Raw genomic sequence first — 24,780 nt, forward strand, 5'->3', positions numbered from 1 at the left:
AGCCCCAGCCATAGAGAGACAGAGCGCTCCCAGAGAACCAGGACTCCGCCATCTTCACATTGCAATATATAATAGTAATAGCCAGCACCAGCCCAGCTGCACTGGGGGCTTCCTTCCTTCCAGTCCCAGTGCCAGGCGAGGGGGGAAGAGTGCAAAGTGGTGCAGGAGCATTGGCAAGCCAAAAGCACCCGGGCAGAGCAGTGCCACTTGAACTGGGAAAGAGGAGACACAGTTTTGGCTACCCCTTTTCAAAAAAATTCTCTCTATATATCTACCCAGCAAGGGTCAATTTCTGAAAAAACATTTTTTTTGGCTTTTTTTTTTTTTTTGTGTGTGTGTGTGTGGGGGCAATCCCAATTCTAGTACTTTTTTTTTTTTCCTGCTTTTCAGATTTTTGCTTTTTATTTTTTTTTTCCTTCCTTTTTTACCCTCCTGGTGGAAGAACGCACTTGCCAATTTGCCAAGCACTCTGGAAAGAGAGAAAAAGAAAAGTGTCACTGGCGGTGCATATCCTCCTAAGTTCAAGAAGAGATCTGGAAGTCCAAGTGGCAGAAGCAGTGGAGAAAAGACAGTGTGTGAAAGAGAGAAAAAAAAGAGCGAAAAAGACCTGATGATGATGATGATGATTTTTAATTGAGAGGGGATCCCATCCAGTGCACCACAGCAGCGACAAAAAGGAGGCGCTTTTTATTTTTTTTTTTTTTTTTTTTTTTTAAGAAGAAGAATTCGATAAAGAAGAAGAAGAATAAAGAGGAAAAAAAACAGAGGAGGATCGGCCCCCCACTACATCCCCCCAAACCAGTGCAGCTCTCCAGGCGATGCCAGTGTAAATGCCAGGGCAATGTCCCGTCGCAAGCAGGGAAACCCGCAGCACTTGTCACAAAGAGAGATTATCACACGTAAGTTTGAACTTGGAACCAGACCGAGACGAAATCGAGGAGCAAGATTAGGGAAGGGGAGGAAGCTGGGGGGGGGGGGGGGGGGGGGAAGGAATGACTCCAGGAGAAACCAAAGCTGGTAAATGACTTCAGAGAGAGGGAGAGGAGAAGGGAATTAAAGAGGGGAGGGGGGTGTGCGGCTAGGGGGATGGGCTGGGGGTGGAGGGGGGGAGAAGCCCGAAGTTTGCTGTGCGTTTTTGCAGCGGTGCGGAGGTGAGGCGGGCAGGCAGGCGGCGTGGAGCGGGGAAGGCGCTGCCAGCGGGGCGAGCGTCGCGCGGGGCTCCCCCGGGGAGCGGGAACAGGGGGCGGCGGGGCGAGGCCCGCTGCTCCGGGCTGGGCCGGGCCACCCCGCGGGACTCTGCTGCTCGCCCCCGGCCCTGCTCCTCGTTCCCTGCTCCTGGGATAGCGCGGAGCGGTGGGAAAAGTTGCTTCTGCGTGACAGGCGGGCCGGGGAGGGGGAGGCGGATCAAGGTGGGCAGCGAGGGGGAAAGCAGCGGAGCGGCCGGGAGGGAACTTAACGGAAAGCACGTGGAAGGGGTGGCCGGGGCAGCTCGGGCCGGCAACGGCGGGCGCCGAGCTCCCGTCGCGGGGCCGCGGGGCAGGTAGCTGGGCAGGCTGCGCCCTGCCCGCCCCAGGTGCATTGCCGGAGGGGGAGATAGCTCTCCTCCAGAGAGGGGAAGAAGCAGGATCAGCTCGGCTAGGGTTAGAGGCAGGACAAGGGCTGCAGAGCGGCCGGGGGCGGGCGGCAGAGTCTGTTGGTGGCGGGGGCCGCAGGGAAAGCCGAGGCGGGGGACGGGGCTGGGGGGGCCCGAAATGCAGGCCGGGCAGCGGCGCCGGCTCCGATGCTGGGGCAGGAGCGGAGGCTGCACTTTGCCGAAGCTCCCATTGTGAAATGAAAACACACACATACCCGCCCCCCGAAAAAAAAATAGGGAAGGGAAAGATAGAGTGGGGGGAGGGAAGGAAGTTCCCCCCTCCCCCCCTCCATCATCCCCCCTCCTCCCCGTTCCCACCCCTAAAGCTCCGGGAGAGGGGCGAGCGCTTGCAGGCACAGTCGGGGGCAGGTCCCCGCGCCGGGCACCCCGCTCCTCTGGTCCGCTGCTCCCGCAGAGCTTGTGCCGCGGGGGAAGAGGAGAGGGTCTCCTCCCGGGGCGCGGGGCCCCCAGGGCTCTCCGCTGCTCCGCCGCCACCGACGCACGGGGAGGGGGTGGGAGGTCAGGAGGTCCCCATTTACCTCCTGTAGCATCGGACCTGTTTCGGGGAAGGGGGGGTAAAACATGCCCGGGGCTCCGTTGCGAGGACTGGGGGTGCGGAGGCCGGGATGGGGCCCCGCACCGCGCCGGGAAGGCCGGCCGGACGCACACCCCCCACCCCACCAACCGAGTCCGCAAGTTGCTGCGGGGGGCGGCGGCGCTCACGGAGCCAGCCCGGGGCTGAGCCTGAGCTGCAGCGGATCCGAATATTTATGTTGAGATTTTAAAGAATTTAAATAAATAAATAAAATATTCCCCCGGCTTCTCTCCCCTCCCCTGAAAGCCAAGAATAGGAGCCATCTGCCAGGAGCATTTGGTGCTTGCGAGCTCTTCTCTTTGTTACCGGTGATAAATTTCTGTTTGTAAGATCTCCTTGGGAATCGATATATATATGTGTATATAATTTTTCCACCTCCTGTGAGATTTTTTCCTTTCCGGAGCGGAGGGTTGTGGGGTGACGGTTTGGGTCCCGAAATCGCAATTTCTTTTGCTCTGTCTTTCCTTTTTCTTTTCTTTTTTTCTTTTTTTTTTTTTTTATGTGTGCCTTTATTTTTTAACCCATTCCTCCTCCACCCCCCCCCCCCTCCCCCAGCCCATCAGCTGGCGGAACATAAATGAAGATGCATCTGATATTCAGCTCTTTCTGGTGTGTATGTGTGTGTGTTTATGTGTTTAATTCATTGTTATTTTGGAGCCAGATTTGCATCACCATAAAAGGTGGCTTTCCCCCCTCCTCAGTTTCCTCCCCTTCGTTAATTGCATTTTTGTTTTTAACCATCCTGTTTGGAAAACGTGTTTACCATTTTGTTGGTGGCTTCTTAATTTCCCCCACTTTTAATTTTTTTTGAAATTATTTTTAAAGGAAAAGCACCCACAACCCTCTAAATCCCCCTGTGCAATTTCTGCCACTTCTTTTCTGTCTCACTTGTGAGGAGATGTGGGGTGTTGAAAGGGGGTGCCTGGAAAATCTGGTTTGTTGCACGCGTCTGAATTTGTTTAAAAGGGTGAAACACTTATTTTCTCCCTGCTTTTGCTGCTGGTGAGGGTGGGGGTAGAGAAGAGAGCCAGGTAGGTTTGTTCTTCCAATTTGATCTCCTTTTCTGATCGGTTTACTTGAAAGTAAATAATGAGGCAGGAGAGCATTAAAAGGTACCGAGTTGCTGCGTGTACAATGGGTTTAGCGGGGAGGCTGGGGAGGAATGGAGAGCAGAGCGGTACGCAGCTTTCTTCCCTCCCCTCTTGCATTTATCTCCCTCTCCATCCTGAGGAAGCTGGCGGAGCAATCAGACTGCACACTGAACAGTGGCAGAAAAAAAATGAAGGTATCCAGGGGCGGTGGGGGCCGGGACGGGGGCACCGGGATGAGTAGCATTGCAGCGCACAGGCGCTGAGCCTGGGCTGCGAGGGTAGGGGGTTGCAATCTCCGCACTCCTCGGGAAGGTGTCTGTCATTCCTGGGGAAAAGCAGCCAGGGAGACTGTGTTCCCTAAAGGGGAGTTTGGAAAGTAGAGGGCAACGGAGTGGGAAACATTGCAACAAAATAAAGCCAACCCAAGACAAGCCCCCAAAGCTGGGATGAATTGATACTGTTTTAAGAAATCTTGCGTTTATGTCATGCTTATCTTGGGCTTCCCCTCCCCGCGACTCCTTTTTTGGCATCTGTCAGGAGAGTTACATTTCAGGATGGATTGGAGGTCCTTGCCAGGCAAGAAAAGAGAATGGGAGAGAGATGGGGAGAGAGGGAGAAGGGTTTTCTGACACTGCTCAGCTGGAGTTTATTGGGTTTCATGCTCTTGGTGTTCAGAGAAATGTTTAGATCCTGAGCGTAAGAGAAACAAACACAGAAAGCAGGGAGGCTGCAGTGTAGCTGTGCTCCAGAGCTGAAGCGTCTCATTAGCACGGTGGTCTTTAAGACTACCAAATGAAGTGGCCTGTTCGTCCTCACCAGGCTTACTCAGGCAGCCTTGCAGTGGGTGTATATGTAGGACCAAACGTGGGGAAACACATGGAGATGAAAGAGTAGCTCTGGACCTTTCTTCAGTGGTGTTGGGCAAGAACAAACTTTGTAGCCGAGCTCACTTAGATGGCTGGACAAAGCAAAAGGGGTGATGATGTAGAGAAGAGGAGGCTGAGCTGTGGAGCTGCTCCGTGCGAAGAAATGTTATTTTGGTTTGATTCAAATTGCTGATTTTCCAGCTTAAGATCTTTTTTTAACTTGAGAAATCTGTTTTCAAACTAGCCCTGCATTTTGCATTTGAAGGAAATGTGAAAGGCGAGAGCATGTGAAAAGCTCACTGGTAGCAGTTTTGCAGAGGGTGGCAAAGCAAGAACATTTCTGTAGAGCAGCAGCAAAGATTGGGAGGGAAAGGCACAGTAAAATCATACAATTCCAGGTAAAGCACCAGGTTTCCCAAGGAGGCTCTTCAGTACCTGGTCAACAGGTTCCCTAGGAAGAGTAATAGTTTCCTTTATTGCTTTGTATTTGTATGTAATCATTAAACACAATAATAAAAACCTATGATTTTTTGCATGTCAAAGTTTTGCAAATTGCCTCAAGGAGCTTCTCTTAAAATGGACTTAGATTTAGTGCAATTAATGTGCTTTTCCTGCAGGAAAGCCCCACACCAATGTAATCAACTCTAATGCAAAGAAAATATAAGTGATGAGTGGAGAATCAGTGAGGAAGTTATTATTATTTTGGAGATGGCTGACTTTTTCATAATATCCGCATAGTTGTGCACAGAGCGGCTTAGCATGCTTTTAGAAGGCATTACATGTGTTGGCTTTAAATAGGACGGGAAAGAAAAAAAGGGTCGGTGTGCTGTTGACTTCTAGGTTACCTTTCATTTTACTATATTTGTATCGGGTTTACAGGATCGAAAAATAAAAACTGGCACATTTTCATAGTTCCTGGTCTTTTAAATTATTTTGTAAAAACTGGCGCAGGGTGACTAGACTATGGATCTGGATTGTTCTGTCCTTTTTGGTTGATGTGCTCAGTGGCTTAAATAGATGTACGGAGGGTGAGAAATAATTTGCATTTTTTGCTGGTCGGCAGATGCAGAGCATATTTTGTCAGCCTTATTTAAATACCAAGAAATAAAAGTCTTTAGGATTTTGCAACCTGGCTGTCTTTAGTAGGAATGGTTGGAGCCCATGTCTTGCACAAAATGCATTTCTCTGCAGAACAAAGAGTTGTGTTGTGGCGTATTTGATAATAATTATGACTTAAAGGAGCGTGTGCTCATACAAATTATTGATACTGGCTACCAAATTCAGTTGACACCTCTTCGGCGGCACTTCCCAGGGCTGAGCTTGCTGCTACCAAATCCTTTCGTTTAAAGAACTCCTCGCACGAGATGTTCGCTTCTCTCCCACATTTCCTACCTGGATAGCTTTGCTCTCGGTGTTGTTTGTAGATGGGAAAATACTTTCCAAAATAAACTTTGCTGGCTTTTTCAGTTGCCTCGCAGTCTGCCTGGTGCCCCGCCTGCCAGTGGCGGGTGCTGGCGACTAGGGGGAGCTCCCGGCCCGCCGAAGGCGGCCGGCTGCTGGATGCTCTGCCCGGGAACCGGCCGCCGCGGCTCGGCCCGCCGGCGCTGCTGCAGAACGCTTTCGCTAAAGTTGTAGTATTGATTTTCATGCGAAGATCTATAGAGCGCTCGCTGAGAGGGGCTGCCAGCCAGACAAATTTATTTTTAGCTAAATCGCCGCTGATTAATTGAATCGGGCAGACAGGAGTTTATAAATTAAAATTAGTTTTTAACAGCATCTTTTATTGTCAACACACAGTCTCTAAATTAACCATTTGTTGTCAGATTGTGATCGGGGTAATGATACCTGTACATGAGCGAGTCTCTGTGCGTGCGTGTGTGTGTGAAAACCGACGGAGGTCCGTTCATTTGTTCCAGTGGATGTAGAAACACAGAGCGAGGAAGCTGGAGTTCTAGGAGAAGGTGTGCACAGGAATAAAGCAGACACAAATGGACATAATTTGGCATTGTCAGAAAGTCACATGTACCCCTGCCGAGGGGATCTGATAATATATAGTTTACCGTACTTTGAGCCTCAGGTCCTTACAGCAAAAAATCTGTAGCTCCCGCAAATGAAAATAAGCATTGTTTATTTATTTCTTTTTCCTAGAGAATTAAACACAAAATTGCATCTGTCATACAGAAGTTGCTGCTGAGCAGCTCCCAGGCTGCTCTGTGGTGTTTGTGCTGTTCTCTGCTGCAGTTGGCTTACGCATCGTGGAGGGACTTCAGTGGTACTCTTTCTTGCCTAAACATAAAATTCTGTGGTGTACACAAGGGGAGCTTTGATCAGTGGAAGTTTATTTTACCCAACCTGACAAATTCAAGTTATGGCATTGTTAACATAGCACAAGCATCTTATTTTTAGGGTGCAATATGTGGACAAGGTTATCTCTTGACAGGAAAGCAAATTTTATCGTAACCTGAAAGAGAAGTAAATTAGGTCAGACAAAAGATCAGGGCTGTCATCAGCTGTACAAAACCCCTTCACTCTTAAGTAGAGAGGGCCAGCAATTTATCTGATGATTTCTCTACTTTGTTTAATGTTTGAATTGAGCTAGTTGGAAGCCTGTAGACTGAAGCCAGCTTGTTTGGCAGATGGGTAAGCTGAAAAGCAGTTCTCCAGGCTGCTGCTGATGCTAGTGTTCCCCAGCCATGGGGAAAACCTTCCCTTCTCCCCTCCCAAAACCTCAGGTATTGCTGACTGTGGCTTTCTTTCCATTCCACGACTGTTAACTTTTACCGAGAGAAGCAACAATCCCCCTGTCCTCCTCCCCATTGCCTCTGCCCATCCAGCTCACACTCTGCCTCCCACCATCCCATTCCCCCAGGTCGAGGCCTGGTGGAAAAGTCTCCCTGCAGAGACCTGCTACCCCAAAACGGCTCGCCGCCTCCTTGCTGGAGCATTCCTTCTTTTTGTTGCAGTTTGGTTTCCCCAGGGCTGTGTTGCAGTTGTCAGTTGAATTTGGTCTCCCCTCGGCAGCCTCCAGAGAAAGCACACAGAAATAAATGGGGGCTGGGGGTTACCGCCTGTTTTAAAGTTAGCTACGCCGTAAAAGGACTTGATGAAGCATCAGCATTGGCTGTAGCCAGATTTATATATATGTATCTTTTTAATGGGGGAGGGAAAAGGCATCAATAATTGCGTGCATTGATAAGTGCATGATTCACTCAGCTTCTCTTACTACGGCACCTTCCTCTTTTGTGTTTATTTACTTTCTTAAAATGTATCTGGGCAGGCTGCACACCGTTCCTTGGCACCCACGGTTACAGCCTCAGAGGCAGTTGTGCGTTCAGCTCCTGAATATCAGCTAAATTTGCTAACTGTCTGCCCTCCCTCACGAAAAGCTGGTGCGTGCACCGTACTGTAGACCCTTGTTGGAGATTTAAGTAGCAGCTTCTTTTTTTTTTTCCTTTTTTTTTTCAAAAGGATATATAAAAAATTCCTAAAGCAGGCTATTTGAAAACAGATTAAAGCAGAGGGACACATTCCATGTGTTGCAGGCACGCGCCACTAGAAGGGGGTTAGGAGAATATCATCATTTTACTGGCAAAAGTGACACCAGATCGGGGATTTGATTAATGGTGTAGCATTCACAGGGCTTAGTTCTGTGTTTTTGACATATGCAAGTCTTTTGTGTAGTTGCCTCAGTGCAAGAAATTCCGTTTTTTTTTTTGTTTGTTTGTTTTTTTTTCCTGGAGCAGCTGATAATTTGTGTGTGCTGAATATGCCCAAGGTACTTTCCAAAGACTAGGCACTAGACAGCGTAGTATAAAAAACGAATCCAAAGTTAAGGGAGAGGAAAGAAACACACTGGTTTACTTAACTTTTTTATGACCCCTTTTACTAAGCCACTGGAAGGAGCCATAAATTCACTGAATGTTATAATGAATATGCTTCAATGAAAGTAAAAAAAGGCTTAAGAAAATTGTATATAAGCAGCAGTGTGCCGTACACAATTGAGAAATACAGCCTCTTTAGAGCAGGATATTTAAGAAAGGAACAGAGCAGTTGTGTATTTAATACATGTTCTAAACTAATTACTTAATTTTGATCATGCCTTTTAAATACCTTTTGATCATGCCTCGGGTAGAGAATCTGTGCTTCCAATATCATTTTCTACACCAGTAAAAAGCCTGTTCCCAAATACTACTCCTTCTCCTTTTGCGGCACCAAGCACTCCTTTCTCTCCTTGGTTGTCGTTTAGTTTTAAATAAAACAAATGTATTCACTGGGGAACAAAGAATGCTTTTATATCACATCATCACATCCCATTTTTATCTGCAGAGATTTACAGCTTCTGCTGTCTATAGGAGAGCCTATGCATTTTGCACTCTCAAAAGCAGTAAATATTTTTTATGAATGTATAGTTTACTTAAGGGGAGACACGCCACTCCCTTCTTTAACGCTGTACGTAGTTTCAGATGAAATAACATCCGACAAGTGCTGAAGATTCACACTGATCCTTGGATATTCCTAGCTTTTGTTCTGTTTGGGTCCAGCATGGTCATTGTGTCATTTTCCTTCTTCTTTTCTGTAAACCCTGATGTGTTGGCTGGCTCTTTGTGGAGGTGCTTGGGCTTGCTCCATCTCAGGTGTGTACAGAGGGTTAAACTGCTTTCTGAGAGATTCAGGCTACCCTGCAAAAGGTGTCTGATTAAAGGCATTGCAGCAGAGCCCTCTAACTCAGAGCTGTGCAGGGTGCAAAGGCGTTGGAGTGAAGCAGGCTATTTCACCCATCCTCCCTGCACTGCTGGGTCCTCATCCCCTCCATCCTGGTCCTCTCGCTGTCAGTACCTATCAGGGGCTGTGCCATGCGCTGGGCTCCATCCTTCCTGCTGTGGGCCACCACCACCAGCCATGCTGAGCCACTGTCCAGTGTGTGGGGCTGGCATGCGTGCTGCAGTGGCGGATGTGACTGGATGGCTTTGGCTCGGCAGCTGCAGGGGGGCCATGTGCGGTGCAGTGGAGATTTGCTGCTCTCTCCGCCTTTGTGCACTTCACACATGCCTGAGACTCAGAAAGTGAGGCAGAGCTGCTGCTCATAACCCCTGTTTCTGGGGCTTCCCCATCATGTTCTTTTGGCCAACTCAGCCTCAGACTTTTATTTAGAAAAAAAAAATAATACCACAAACAATTGTTTTTCAACCCTCAGAAAAAAATTGATGGCAGATAAGCAGTGCCTAGAACTGCTGAGGGTGGTGCTGAGGCAATATGTAGGCATAAGCTCAACTCTGCACCTTGCAGCTGCAGGGAGCTGCGGGAGGCTCTGGAAACAGGTTATTGATAAACTTTGACGGCGAGGAGCTGCGTTGCCCACTTTGAGCAGTGTTAGTCTTTGTGCAGTGAGGATCCTGCCACTGATCACAGAGATAACCCAGCTAAAGAGAGTGTGATGCGAGCTATTTCCGTTAAGCATGTTGATGTTAAAGTAAATGTGACATGTGGGTGTTGATTGAAGAGACATCATTTTCAGGCCTGCTTTGGCCCAACAACACCCTGAAGAGGAAGTCACTTCTTTGTGCTCACTCCCCAGCTAGGCTGAGCTCTTTCTGGATGTGCCTTCAAGACAGCAGTGACTGCGTGTGGAGATGGGTGCGCTTGGCACACTGTGGCACACTTGCAGGCAGCTTCCCATGCCTGGACAGCGTGAGCCATGTCCCAGTATTGGACTCCGGGCTGCCCCAGCTTGTCTCAGAGATGGGTGGCCCCTGGGGTAGCCCACACTTTGCCCCTCAGGTGGGCATGAGGGCAGGCGGTGACTGTGTTGGGGTGCTGGGGCAGACCGGGTACCCAGCAGCACCTCTGCGGTGAAGGCACTGGCAGCGCTTGCTTTAACCACCCTGTTATCGATTTGTGCAGAAACTGGCCGCAGAGAGGAGGTTTCACACGCAATGCTTTGGCCTAGCACCAAGCTATTCCCTCTACCCCCTTTTCCTTCCCCCTTCTGATACTGTGGGATGGGAAAAATAACTAAGAGAATAGGTTGGCAACTTTTTGATCCCTTCTTACTTTGGTTCTGCAGTGCAATAAAAAATCAAGGAAATAAATTGCTGCTGCTTGGATCCAGCCTCACCCAGACCCTGTCAGCAAGCATCCGTGGTCCTATCCTCTGAGGACTTGTAAACGATTTTTAGTAACAGTCTTTTTCACTATTAGTGGGTAGGAGTTTGAAACATCTGACAGACAGAAAGTACTTAGCATGTGCATTTGCTTTAATACTGGGCATGAGATTATTGTTTGCATGGGGCACATATGTTCTAATGATGTCACCATGCTGAAGTAGGAGCACTGGTGGTTTTGTGACAGTGCGTTTATGGAATTAAGGAATTTGTCCACTGTATACTGGTGTGGTAGTCAGCCAGAGAGCCTGGAAATGCTGCTTAGAGTCCAGGCAACAAGTGTAATGCTTTTAGTTGTAGAAGCAAATGATTCAGATCATCTGGTTGCATTAATTTTATGAAACCATCAGGTAACAACAGTGTCACTCATGTCCCCATAGATTGCACATCCCTAACTCGTTGTTCTGCCTGGGCAGGCAATGCCAAGGCAGTCCTGTTTGGAGGAATCTCTGGGTGCAGGGAAAATGCCGGGCACACCTTAGCACACCTGGAGGACCCAGAGCACGAGTCCTGGCTGGAAATAGCTCATTTGCATTTTTTTCCTTTTCCCACGTAAGGAAGATGAGATGTTTTCCATCCTTTTTTTTGGTGTGGCTTGATTTCTCCTTCTTAAAAATAATACAAATTAATTTTAAATAAATACTCATGAGGAAACACCCTCCTCCCCCCAAACCCAGCTACCAACGAACAACAATAAAACCACAGAGTTAAATTCAAATAATGTGAAGCGACTCATTTGAAACCCACAGACACAAGTGGAGTCAGAATTTTAGATTGAGACTGGCCTAAATTGTCCTATTGGTATTAAAGGACTCCTTAAACAGCCTAGGATCTTGGCTGTTGTATTAACCAGGCATGACCCGATGCGTTATGGGCTGGACTTGCAGGCTTTTTTCTCTTTTCCTTTGTGGGTTTTAAATCTCTCCTGTAATGTTACTTGAATGTAGGTTTTTAATGGCTTGAGTTGTCAATAGGAAGAGTTTGTGTGTTTTTTTTTTTTTCTTAGTAAAAAAAAATATGCAAATTGACATGGATAAAATGCATTTGAAGATCTATTCAGTATTTTGTTTTTCATTCTTTTATGCCTGTTTTCCGTGTCCTGAATAAGGGGATATAATACAGCTTCTGCATTCTTAAGTGTATGGCTGGTCTCATGCTTGATGATTTATTAAGCTCAAATCAGAAATAGAGTTAATAGCAAAAAGTCTTTTGATATTTTGAAACCCAATTACTACTGATCACGCGGGCCCAGCATACCAAGAAAACAAAAAGCTGATTTTTAGTAATGTGACGACTGACAAAATATGAAGGAATACCAGATGTTATTTAAAAAAAGTGCCATTGCAGAGTCCTTGGAAAGAGAGTGAGCAAGTGGAAGCAAATAGGCATATGTGGATTTAAATAATATTCAGATGAAGTGTAGAACTGAAAAGAAAGAATTTGTAACACTTTAGTTGGTCAAACCTCCTTCATGTTTCCACAGGCGCCTGATCAGGACCCTTACAAGTGCAGCACTTTTGCTACCTTTTTGGAAGAGCACAATTCAAATAGCAGGCAGAAAAATATAATAAACCTCACATTAAAAAGATAATAAAGTTGAAATCTGTGCTTTTCTTTTTGTTTGGTACATATATATATGCCAAAATTTCAGCCTTAGCAATTTAAGAGATGCACTTCAATCTGAAGGCTGTACAGGAATGTTAGGTAAAAATGGTAACAAGCATTTTCTCCCTCTTACGACCCTTGGTTTAGTTCCTGTTTTTGTGTTGTCTTTTCCAGTTCTTTGTCCCATCTCCTGCGTGTGTATCTGCATGCCTGCGCGTGCCTCTCTTTATGGGTATTTTTTTAATATTTTGACACACTGCTCCCCCTTAATAGGAATTCTTCCTACAAATACCACGCACATTTCTAAAGGACCCTTTTCATAGTCCTTTTCTTTTGGCTCTAAAATGATGTATATGTAATTGGTAATTAAAGGTGCAAGCTCTCTTCAATATAAACAATATTGCTCAATGTTAGATCATTAAAGGGAACCGCAGCACTAAATAATTACCTTTTGCATCGTGACACGCTGTTCGCAGGCATCCGCTCCCTTCCCTGCAGTCCCTGTTCAGCGCAGGGTTATGGTTACATTTTCACTAAGGCAAGGAGGCACCTTTTCATGACATAAATTGGTGAATTAATTACGTAGAATTGTCTTCAAACTCCGTTTAAACTTAAATTAAGGGGAAATTAAGGGCCTTCCTGTGTCCATCATCTGCCTTAGCAGGATGGTCTGTGCTTGGGGGCTTCTCTGGGGTCCCTGTGCTTTTCTGCTGTCACTGGTGCTGTTGCTGCTCTCTGCTTTGCTGTTGATAAGCTGATACAACTTGCAATACAGCTGGTAGATATACTGATCAATTATTTATTCTGCAAGGCAAAAATGGGGTCAATTCTTTTTCTAAAATGCCTTTTTCCAGGCTCAACCATTTTTGTTGCCAGGTAATACATTTCACCTTCTACCTCTTGTCCCTTTCCTGTGGTTGGGGGTTTTTTTTTTGGTTGTTTTTTTTTTTTTTTTCAATTTTCTCAAGAGTAGGACAAAACTCTTTTTGGCCAGGAGGAGAATCCAGATCTGGATTATAACATCTGTTTATCTCAGTCTTACTTCTTTGAAATATTTGTGTGACTTATTTTCCCGAGGAAATCCATAAGCAAACCGCTCGGGCTAATGGAGAACATTTTTCCTTTAATCCTGATTCGATTAGAGGTCTCACTCACTGATTTACATACTGTTAGTTCCTGTTTTGTTCAGCCCAAATCCTGTAGTCGTTGCAGAGGCAAAACAGCCTTAGGCAAAAGTCAGTGGAAATTTTGCCTGAGCGAAGACCAAGGTTTGTATGATTTGGCAGTTACACAGCAGAACAAGAAAAAACAATCCAAAAACCACATTTTGCCCCAGAAATGAATTCTGATCCATAATTATTTTATAATGTAACAATTATCTTCTAAATACCCATTAAAAACACACTGTGTTTTATTAATTGTGAAATGAGAAGTTGGTTATTTCTTAGAAACTGATGTAGGTCACTCAGAAATGCTTTTCCAGTCTTTGGGGGTAAATGCTATGAAATCCATCAGGTCCATGGGTAAGATTTAAACAAAAAGCTTTTATTAATCTATATAGCAACTGTGGGGTTATTGGACATCAGGAAAATTGAGTGGAAGATTTCAGGCTCAGCCCATGTTCCAGTGTGTTAAAGAAGTGCCTCATTCTCTTTCCCACTGTAGACACTTCTGAAACCCCTTAACTTCTCATGAGACCATATCCTGCTTACCTTACTCTTGCAAATAGTTTGCTGTAGTTCTTGCTAATTGGTGGTCATTTAACTGTGCAGGTGTCTCTGTAATGGGACATAGTGATAATAATTTTGCATGCCACAGAGAGCCTGATCTTGCTCATGAGCTTTCCTCCTCTCTGAAATAAGAGGAAAGGTTTGGGTGCATAAGCTTTGCTGGATGGGGCCTTGGCCAGATGGCTGGGAGACATGGTGGGAATGAGAAGGTGGGATAAAAAGAGAGAAACTATTTCAGAAAGTGACTTGGGGCTCGAACGTTTGCAAAATGGCTCTTTGCTGATATCCTTGCAGCGCTGGCAGCAGTGGGAAGGAGTTGTCAGGAAAGCTATGCCAGGTCAGCTTTTCCATTTTGTTTCAGGCACGATTGGTTGCAAAATACGTTGAAATCATTCTGGGAGAGCAGAAAAGCTGAAAAATAAGAGAAAGATCTAATCAAACTTGGCTTTTTGGGGCAGGGGAGGAAGGCTGGGCCTCTTGTGATGCATCCTTCAGAGTCTGTGAACATTCAAAGCAATCTCTTTCTCTTCTCCCCTCACCCCTCTCCTCCCTCTTTCTCCTTGTCCATGTAAAGCAGAGGCTGACCATGTGGAACCGGCACTCGCCGATGAGGATGAGAGCCTGGCAATAGCAGAGCCGGGTGGCATCAGCATCGCTGCAGGCGGGACAGACCCCGACTTGTTAACCTGTGGACAGTGTCAGATGAACTTCCCGCTGGGAGACATCTTGGTTTTTATAGAGCACAAGAGAAAACAGTGCAATGGCACTGGTGGTGCCTGCTATGAAAAGAGCATGGATAAGAGCAGCCCTCCCCCCTCCTCACGTGCCGAGCTCAGGAAAGTATCAGAGCCAGTGGAAATCGGGATCCAAGTCACACCCGATGAAGAAGACCGTCTTCTCACGCCTACAAAAGGAATTTGCCCCAAGCAGGAGAACATTGCAGGTACAGCATGTTTTACACTCAATCAACTGACTAGGCAATCTTTTAACGAGAGCCCTCTAGAAAGTGCTGTGAAACAGAGGCTTCAGTAGCAGGTTTTTGTAAGAGCCATCATCCTGGAGGATCCCCATGGCTGCACAGGACTCAGGAGGGCTGTCCACCATATTTAATTATAGCTATCTGCCAGCTCCCAGAGAGAGGGTCCTCTCAGTCCTCTGGGAGAACCAAGGGGCAGTCTGTACATGTAGGAAAAAGCAGAAAGTTGGGGTCAGGAGCCATTTCAGGAGCGTCCTTAAGCAAGTAACAGTGGTGGAGGGATAGGGGACTTTGGTGAGATGCTCAGTTCAGTCCAGATCAGATTCTCTTTGTCACATGCAGTCCCACTGGGAAGGATCAAATCCTGGCCCTACTGAAGTCAGTGGAAAAATCCTCTTCCTACTGGCCACAGTGGGAAGATTTAGTTGCAAAGGCTAAAGCAGGGGTTCATTAAGTCCTTGCTTGCTCTTTTCACTGAGGTAGGCATCAGCTTCCTGGTCTGCATTGCTGCCTGTGTCTGCTGTCCTGGGTCTCTTCAGACAGCTGGAGTTGGCTGGGCAGCACCCCCATTAACATGCGCACCCCAAATGGGGCTTTTGAATGAGAAGAGCACAGGCTGGCTCTGGTGAGCAAATTGCGGGCATTTCTGAAACTCTTGTATGTGGTGCAGTTAAGACTCAGAGGACCTCCTTGGGTCAGAGGTGGGCAGGTGTGTGATGGTACCCGCCTGGGTGAGCTGATGCATGGTGGTTCAGCAGAGCACCCAGCGTGGGGCTTCCTTTGTTAAGCAGGGCGTTTCTCCCCTTTGCAGTGGTGTGTTCCTCTACAGCAGTGAAAGGAAGGCTCTGCTCCCTCATACTGAGTAGGAATTCTATATTACACAGGAGGATCTCCCCTCAGAAGGCCCTTTTTTGTTCAAATTGACTGTGTCCCATACAGAAGACCTGTGGCAATTTGTCTTTGCTACTGCTGTCCCAGATTTTCTAGGAATTGTCCTATGGGATTAGATTTGGCAGCCCAGGTCCTGCCTGTAGTAGAGTTGCTCCCATGAGGGGATCCCCAAAAGACTTGTGAGAGGCTCCTATCTTTACAATTGAAGCTTTAGAGATTCCTGCTTTTAGCATTGGAGGTCTCTGAATCAGTCCCACCATCTCTGATGGGCTTGGCCATCATATAAGTAAGGAACTGCTGAATTCCACATGATCTGCCTCTTAATGAGAGGCCACATGCCACCCATTTACTACCTTATTGTCTTCTAGGAATATTTTTTGGGTGCAGCCACCATCTTGGCTTGGGGTAGCTCTTAGCTTTGGGGGCACTAGCTCTTCCAGCTTGTGCTGCAGTGTTGTAAGCAACCTTACTGTTGCTTACATCCTTGACCCCATTCTTTCCTCATCCTTTTTCAGCTTTCCCTGTCCTTTTTCAGCTTTCCCCATCCTTTTTCAGCTTTCCTCATCCTTTTGCAGTTGTGAATGCATTTCTTGGCAGAGATGACTACCTCATGGTGTAGCAGCTTTGAAGGCTAGATTTCATTCCCATTTGGTGGGAACAGAAGACAAGTACTCAAGACCTTCTCCTCCAGTCTGCTGAAGGCCCCCTGAATGGTGCTGAGCACTTTCAATAGCTGTTGTGCAAGCTGATGGTGCTCAGCCCCTTCCAGAGGGTGCCCAGTGCTTAGTAAGGGTGGTCCAGGAGACCTGTGTTGTCATTCAGCCCAGATTTCATCTTTTTCTAATCTGTGCCCAAGTTTAGTCTGTAGTGAAATACGTCAGTGTTACATCCAGCGCAGAGCGTGCTGTCCCATCCCAGCTACCGGGGGTCAGCATGAATATCACTAACTCTTTTGCCACGCAGAAAATCTGCTGGGGGAGGGTTGAAGGGGATGTTCACATGTGGAAAAGGCATAAAAAAATATTTAAAAGCCAATCTGGAGCACCTAATCTCTTTCAGACTAAACTGAGTATTGAATGAAAATATGTAGGAGAGATTTTGAATGGAGAAAAATAAAAGGGTTTATCATTTTATTGGCATTTTCTCAGCAGTGCATGGAGATAGGGACATCCACTAAACAGTGCTGTAATAATGCTTTCTCAATTAGGAGCCCAGCTCCAAGATAAAAAGGTGCAGTGTCCTTCCATATTTTTTTTTAATGGCAGTAGATAGTTTTCAATAGTAGGATGAAAGCCTCACATTACAGCCGTGGAGGGTAGCCATGAAAAACCCACAGAAGTCATTCACTGGAAAGGCTTTAGTGGGATATACCAAACCCCTTATTTATATTTCAATAGAAAGGCTTTCTGCATTAGCCAAGAAAATCAGAATCTGCATTTAACATTAAAGGTATTTCCCAGTGAGCAGCTGTAGAGCATTGTTGTTAGATTTGTTAAAAAAAGAGACTAAATACGATTTCATAAAAGGGAAACTTAATCTCTAAGGCAGCTTTCTCCCACCCCACCACCCCCTCCCTTTATTTTTATTTTTTTTGTAATAATGCAGCAGCCTACAGTATTTTTACTTTATATGTGACGAAAGATATTCTTAGCCTTTCTGTACTGTGACAGGAAGACTGAATTTCTTTATTCCACCAAAAAATATGTAAAATAATCCCTTAGAAGTATGGGGAGATATGTTTGTTCAAAGCATTTAAAACGTTATTTTAATCAAAGGCACAAAACACTCTACATGCTGTGTCAGCTAAAGGAGACCATTACATTTTAACAGCAAATCGTGCTCTTTTTCTCCCCTCCTAGCCAGCCCCCCCCCACTTTAAAACTAACTTTTTTTATTAAATAAAAAGGAGAAAAAGATTAAAGAATAAAAAAAAAAAAACAAACTTCAGTGGCTCAAATATATAAAGTAATTTAATATGATGGAAGCATTAATTATTTTAGCTTAATTGAATTCTGAGGACTGCAGTAGTTGCATTTTTGTAGACAAGCTCTGTTTATTATTTCTTTGTGTAGATTAACAGTAAAGGAAACATAGATAACTTTCAGTTATTTATTGTAAAATAAATGTGTCAATTCATGTGTAAAGCAAGCTGTTCAAAGATAATTGAGTCTTTATATTTGAAGAGGGAAGCCAGAAATCACCCACTCGCCACTCCAGCTCCCTGAAATATGCTGCCACCACTGCTGCCCTCAAATAGGTTTCAGCTCCTCTCCTTAATCTTCTGTTATTTTTGTAGACCTTTTTATTTGTTCAGAATGATTTGTGTGGCCTTCTGCAGTGTGACTAAGCCACCAAACCTTACAGCTTCCCATGCCTGAGTGCAGTGAGGGTACGTCAAGTGCTAAACTTGGCTCTGCCATTGCACCTCTCTTCCCTCTGTGAGTGAGGATATTGGGATGCAGCACCATGCTGAGCATTCACCTTGGTGCATGATGCTCTGGAGTCATGAGGTCTTTCTTCCTCTCTTTCTTTTTGCCTTTCTTTCTTTCTTGGTAACTCCATTCGCTCTGATCACTGAATGCCTCTTAATGACAAAGCAGAACTTGAGCCACTCTGAGGAGGACAGGTACAGCTCAGGAGTCCACTAGTATTTGCATGCATGCAAAGCAAATCTCCAACTGACTTTTCCAGGTACCAGTAGAGACAAAGGCAACTTTATCTCTGCAATCAGCTTTTAAAGACTTTCTGACATCTTTTCCTGACTCGTAACTTGAAAATCCAAGCTTTTCAAGGCATTTCATTTAGTAACTTCTGTTGGTAAGGTGTGTAGTAGCATGTTAGCTGGCACTGGGAGGACGTGACTTGCTTAGGAGCAGTCTGTCCTGTAAAGTTTTTATCTTTTTTTTCGAATTGGCTGACCTGCTTGAAAACAATTTCTGCCTCTTGTACAGAGGGTGTGTTAGTATCAAACAGATGTACCAGATTGTTGCACAGCAAAACACAGCCGGGCCAATGGGTTGGCTGGGAGTTATCAGTCACTGCTTCTTTCACTTCACCGCTGGCAGGTATTTTGGAAAAAAATTACACCACTGTTGTGTTTTATACCTCTTTTTATATTTCATATTTATTAGATCTTGGGCCTAACCAGGTGACCTGTCCTGGCTGAAGAAGGCTCAGGGAGGTGGCTCCTGCTGTCCTTTGGCCTTTGGTATTTCCTGTCCTCCTCATGGTGCTGCTGGGCTTGTGGGCCACCAGGCTGTTTGTTAGCAGGGCTCTCTGAAGCAATCCAGGTTAAAGAAGAAGTATCAGTCAGATTGTGTTTAATGCTGTATGGCTTTAGAGAACCCTGGTGACTCTTTAGGGCAGGCACCACTTGGACCAGACCTTCATCAGCTTCACTGACTGGTCCTCAAGGTCAGGGCAGCGTACCCTCATGGACAGATAGTCACACCAACAGCAATGGTTCTTGAAGACAACGCAGCTAATTTCTGCAAAAATGGTGCTAGGGAAGGGGAGAGGGTTGGTTGGAATTCCTCGTTCATCCTATCCCGGCCACCAGTGCTGGCCTCCATACATTATGTACTTGAACTAGATGTGCACCATGAAAAAAGGCTCCCTGTCAGAGGCAGGATTTAACTGCAACCCCTGCTCCATGAATGTTCATTTCAGGCTTTTGAATGGTAAAACTGCCAGTGAGAGAAACTAAATAACTTGCATGTGCTGGAAGCCAGAGATAAACACCGCTGCAGGTTGCCATGAAATAGGCTATTTGATATATTTAGAATTGTTATTTTTCTCCAAATTAAGATTAGTTAAATCCATGTGTGTTGTGTGAATGATTGTTAACTCAATGGCATGGATTATCCTTTTTTCAAATCATGACAGCTAATTATTATTGCTGTCTACCCTGAGACATTCACTTACAATGTACCATTATGGACCTGCGCACCCATATTAACTGTAGGACTGAACCAGCCATCGTGATGTGATGTCTTCACACGTGAGGAGAGGAAAATGTGAGCTGAAACAACCCGAGGCCTGTGGCAGCAATGTCAGGCAGGTTGGCAAGATGTGTCCTGAACAGCGCTGAGCTGGCAGAGATCTCAGGGGCCATTCCCTTCCCGAGGCTGCCATGGCATCCAGTCCTCCTGCCAGCACATCCCCAGGGTGGTGGGTCTTGCGGGAGTGATTTGTCAAAGCCAGGCCAGGAAGAACACTATGTGAAGAAGAAGAGGCTTCCAGAAGTGTGTGGTAACAGTGCCTGAGAAACTCGGGCTGTAGCTGCAATCCTTTTTGTGAGGCTTTTCTGGGCTTGTTTCTTCCCTTGCATTAGCCAGGCTTTCCCTGAGCTCAGAGGAATTACGTGGCCTCCTCCTCCTCCTCTGCTGCTTCACCAGGTATTTAGCAACGTGTTTTGCTAATTGGTGTTGCTGAGAAGTATGGGGAGGATGATACACTGGAGATGCCAGCCACTGCTCCTGTGAGAGTGGGGTTAACGAGCAAGCCTCCTGCCACAGGAGACCTCATCTGAGGTCCTGACTTGGCTCGTGGGGAGAAAAACAACCTGGGTGATCTCACCGAGAGCCCTGCTTGTGCCTTGAGCTGGGCGGGGGGCACGTCAGGGGAGCCTGCAGTGGCAGCGGCTCTCCCCTGGCTCTCTCTGTCTCCAAGCATGGTGAGGGGTCGCTGAAGTAGGAGCTTCAAGTTTTCAGGCTGACAGTGACCTAGATGGAGAACAGCGTGGGGCTCTCCAGGAGATGTAATCCCCACTTTGGGGGCTCCTATGAGGGGGTGGTGTGGAGGGTGCCAAGGGGTGGTTTGGCAGCCCCTGTCATCAGCCTGTCCCCCAAGACATGGCACGGTTGCAGCCGCAGTGTCTCTCGCCAAAGCAACAGTAAGCACCCTGATAATCCTGGGAAGAGTTAAAGGTGTGAAACCTGCTTACAAAACCCTTTCTTCCCCTTGCTTGAACTCCACCACACCCGTGTGGCACTGCTCCAGCCCCCACTGCTCAGCCCCAATGTTGGGGCCACTGGCATCCTCCTCCCTGCCACCATCTCCATCTCAACTTGGACTGGTCATTTTCTGCTGGGGTCCAGCTCCATCAGGCTCCAAGACTTCCCTAGCATCCACCAGAGTCAAGTGTGAGATTGATAACAGAGTTTTAAAAGCAGGCTGAAAAGCTGCTGGGGAATACTATGAACTCAATCCTCCCTGCCGGTTTTAGCTTTTTGTTTTGTTCCTCTCACCATCCTGTTTTTCAGAGTTATTTTCCGTGCCCTGTGTGCGGTTACCTGGATTCCCACAGGGCCAGGACAGCAGGTGCTGGTGCTGAAGGAGTGGTGGTGGGGGTCTGGTTTGTCCAGCTCTGCCCTGGCTTCAGTGGGGTAACTCCCCTGAAACAGGCAGTGCCATGCCAGATTGATCGGGTGGCGCAAGCGGGGCTCTGCCCATGAATGCATGGGGTGCCAAACTGCAAAACAGGAGCTTGCTGCTGTTTTTTCTCTGTTATCTCCCTTAGCTACAGTCATCTTCATTTTTATGTGTGACAACTGTAGGTAAAACCTTTTCGACAGAAGTGCCATTTTGCAGGCTGATGAGAGGGGATTTAAGAAGGTCATTCAGTACACGTGGCCAGAGCTTTCTTGCTCTGGGGTAGATGCGCAGCACAAGTCACTCTTTAAGAGGAAAATTTGCTTGTTTGCACCAGTGTGGCACTGCCGTTACCCTCTTAATTCAGTGGAAGGGCTCTGGACCTTCTCAGAGGTTGAGCCCGGTCAAAATGTCACCCAACAAAATGGTTTTTGCCTTTATTTGAGCCATCTTGTAAAATTACTTGGGCTCTGTGTGGAAGACCAGAAACAGTGTGTATATCTCTGATTATTACTAGCATGGAAAGATTGGTAGTTATTTTGACAACATTAGTAGTAAATGACGAAAAGGTACTGGTCAGCCAGTCATTACTCACTTTTCTTTATAAATTTGTGAGCAGCTGTTAGGAGAAAAGTAAAAGTAGTGTTCAGCCATTCCATAGGCTGCTTTTGCATTTGTGGGGATGTGACTAATATAATAGGCTTGTGCTCAGTGGAGTACTGACTGCAAAAAAAGGAGTTTGTGTTCATTCGCAGGGGAATTTTGCACTTGAATGTAGCTGAAAGAAAGCCTATTTTGTGGAAGAACTATATAACAGGAAAGGTCTCATATAAATAGAAAACATTGCTGTTCGTTTCTGATGGTGAGTAAATACATAAAGGCACAGAAATGGTTCCTTTGCTTCAGCAGGACATAAGTGCCACTATAGCATGAAGTTGACTCCCCTTGTGTCTTTTCCATAGATTGTTTTTCTTTCTCAGCCCGTGTTTGAACTGCACTGCCTAAACACACAGTGATCAAATCAGCTGTGACATAAAGGTTGAACCTTTCCAGGGATTTTGGAGATTGGAATATTTTTATATCATAACTGCAGAAAAAACCTCTGTGAAGTAATCATACTTTTTGTACAAGAAAGGCTTGGTTTTCTGTGTCATGTCATATAACTTCAAAGGGCATAGATTTCAGGCTGAGTTTTTAACACTGGCTTCGGTGGCTGAGTGGGAAGATGGGAGCCCAGAGGGTGAGAAGTAGAAGAGAGATGCCAGGTATAGAAATAAACCCATGTTTCTCAGTGGGCAACCCTGGAAGCCCTCGGCTTGGGAGATGTGCGTGCTCACTCTGACAAGAGCATCCTTTTCAGCATGGTTCCTTCTCCCCTTTCCCTCCCACCTTGCAAATGGTAATTGGTGGGCTGTGCACTAGAAATGTTATGAAAAAAAAAAAAAAGAAGAAAAAGTGGGTGGGTGGGGTATCTGGGGATTTGGTGTCTAAGCTCAGGAGTTAAGCCGGAAATCCCAGAGATGTAATGAAAACAAAACGGACTTTTCACTCGCGCTGTGGCATTCTGGCAGTGAGAATGCTTTCGTGAGCCAATGTTTTCATTGTAGGTTTTCTCGAGAGAAGTAGTGGAAACGAATCGTTAACCCCTTAACAGGAATGAATGTGGTTGCTGCAGCGGGGAGAGGAGAGCTGTCTTGGCTCCTAGTTGCCATGTAGCAGTGCTCTGGGGTGTGTGTATGTTTGTGTGTAGTGGGGATGGTGGGGTAGATACTGCCTGTAAGGAGTTTAATAATGTTAATGGCAGATGTGAAGTGGTTACTTAGCGGTTGTTGTTTTTTCCTCTTTGCATGTATGCCTTTGCAGAAAGATTCAAGCGCGATCAGCACAGACCATCGTTAAATTCAGCAGCTTTTAAACTCACTCTTTCTTCTGGCATTTGGTAGCATATTTCTTGAACGAGAAAAGGGGGACACTGCTGGCCAGTCCCTTGGCAGAGTCATAAAAGCTGCAGAAAGGAAAAGACCTACCAAGTAGCAGATCCCAGTTTTCTTGAAAAGTGGAAGTACAGGATGCGTTCTGTCACAGCCATGTTATGTATATAGCTTTAAATGTCCAGGAGCCTTGGATGGCGTTCAGCCTTGCAGGAGTAAGCCCCTTCATTAAAAACAAGGGAGTTTGGGGAGGAAGGGAGGCAGGAGTGTTTAATCTAATTTACTTTAACAGCCACTTTTGGTGAAGAGATTGTGTATCCCTGTCCTCCATGCTCTGATTAGGATGCATTTTATATTGATATTTTATTTCACCTTTTGATCATGGCTGGCACTTACCATATTTCTCTCTCCACTCTCTCATTAGGGTATTTTATCTGCAAGTATTCTTGGAAACGGTACAGAGCATTAGCCCCCTGCTCTGGCTAAAGAGAATCTCATCTAGGCTTTAGCATCTTGGAAGGACAATTAAAGTCATTGCACACCTTCTTCCACCTGTCCTAGATTCTGTGGTTCAGTCTTTGCATGCAGGTTGTGGGACTGTCGGTGCTGTGCAGACTTGGGATGTAATTGCATAGCTGCTGCAAGGGGCTCTGCCTCTGCAGCTGACCTTGCTCAGTGCATCTGGCCTCTGAATAGATGTTTGCCTTCTTTCTTCCCACTTTGACAGCTCCCCTCACACCCTACACTTTAGCCCCTCACTCTGCCCCAGCCCACTCCTTGTCTGCTCATGCTGGGAAACCATTGCAGTGGCAAGGTATTTGTGGCTGAAACTGCCTTGGCAATGAACAGAGGCTGAGGAGAGAATCGGTTCTCTCACATGCCCCTGTTTGAAGAGGGAAAAAATAGCGAAGGAAAGAAATGCTGCTGAATAAATGATGGTCCTACATAATTTTTTATACCACACTGCTTTCATAATGGTCATTTAAACAAGGTGCTGTGGTGGGGGAGGAGAGAACAAGACGAGACTGCAGACAGGGACTAAATAGCCCTCTTCTTCTTTTAAGACATTTATTATTTTCGGAGTCAAACCTGTAGCCAGCTAATGTAACTGTAAAAGTCTCCTTTGAATTATTGGCGAGGCCCTCTGAAGTCTGCTGTTATAGCTGATGTACTTGCGCTCAGGCAAAATCCAGATTTGAATTTAGCACCTACTTGTTTTATTTTCCTTATTAAACCAACTCCCAGCTCAATTTTTCCTTTCAATGACTGCTTTTCGTTTCCCGTTTTCTAGAGTGCCCTATTACTAGCTCAGAAAAAGAGTTAGAAACTGAAGGGAAGTTTCCCGAGCAAGGAGGAATTTTCTTTTTTGGCCTTTTTTTTTTTTTTCTTTCCCTATGGGCTGGCCAGGAGCCAACCTGTCTTTCAACAAGTAGAGAGCCTTTCCAAGTTGAAATTTATAGAGGAGAGTCCAGGTTCAAGGGCTGAAGCCCGCCAACAGCTCCAGCCTCTTTGTTACTGATTAATTGTGCAAGCGGTTCAGCTGGTTTGCTCACTTATGCCCACTCTTCACAGCACCACAGTGCTTTCGAGCCGGCTGTCCCTGCTTTCCCCCTTGCTTTTCAGCAGGGCTTTCACCTCTCACTGTACAGCATCCCCCCAAATTAATTTTAACCTCATGCAGTCCAAGCTGCACCAATTTGACTTTATGGTAAATTTACAGAAAATTCTTTCCCTCCTATTTTTTTTCCCATTTTCCCCCTCTCTTCTCCCCCCCCTTTTTTTCTTCCTTTCCCTAGAGCTAATTTTAAATGTCTGGAGCTTCCCACTTCACTGCAGCTCATACTAACAATTGTTTCTTGGCATCACTTGGAACTCAAGTTCCCAGGTTTTAATTAGTTTACTCAAACGCAAGCAGCGTGGCAAAATAG

The 24,780-nt window shown here is 46.1% G+C and overlaps 1 protein-coding gene across 4 annotated transcripts in view; it reads left to right on the forward strand.

The window, feature by feature from the left end:
• The first annotated feature begins 355 nt into the window (after positions 1-355).
• The window catches only part of BCL11B (BCL11 transcription factor B), a 91,645-nt gene continuing 67,220 nt past the window's right edge, over positions 356-24,780 (forward strand). Inside the window, exons 1-2 of one of the 4 annotated variants that reach the window (XM_057398978.1) lie at positions 356-899; positions 14,256-14,624. In XM_057398978.1, coding sequence (XP_057254961.1) covers positions 842-899; positions 14,256-14,624 — 427 coding nt within the window. In that variant the 5' untranslated portion in view covers positions 356-841. The remainder of the gene's footprint in view (positions 900-14,255; positions 14,625-24,780) is intronic. The other 3 variants (XM_057398979.1, XM_057398980.1, XM_057398982.1) reach the window with 3 other exon arrangements.

The sequence above is a fragment of the Pezoporus wallicus genome, unplaced genomic scaffold (assembly GCF_028554395.1).
Source record: "Pezoporus wallicus isolate ANWC-B61680 ecotype Strahan unplaced genomic scaffold, APGP_CSIRO_Pwel_v1 contig_8218, whole genome shotgun sequence".
In the NCBI taxonomy this organism is placed as follows: domain Eukaryota; kingdom Metazoa; phylum Chordata; class Aves; order Psittaciformes; family Psittacidae; genus Pezoporus; species Pezoporus wallicus.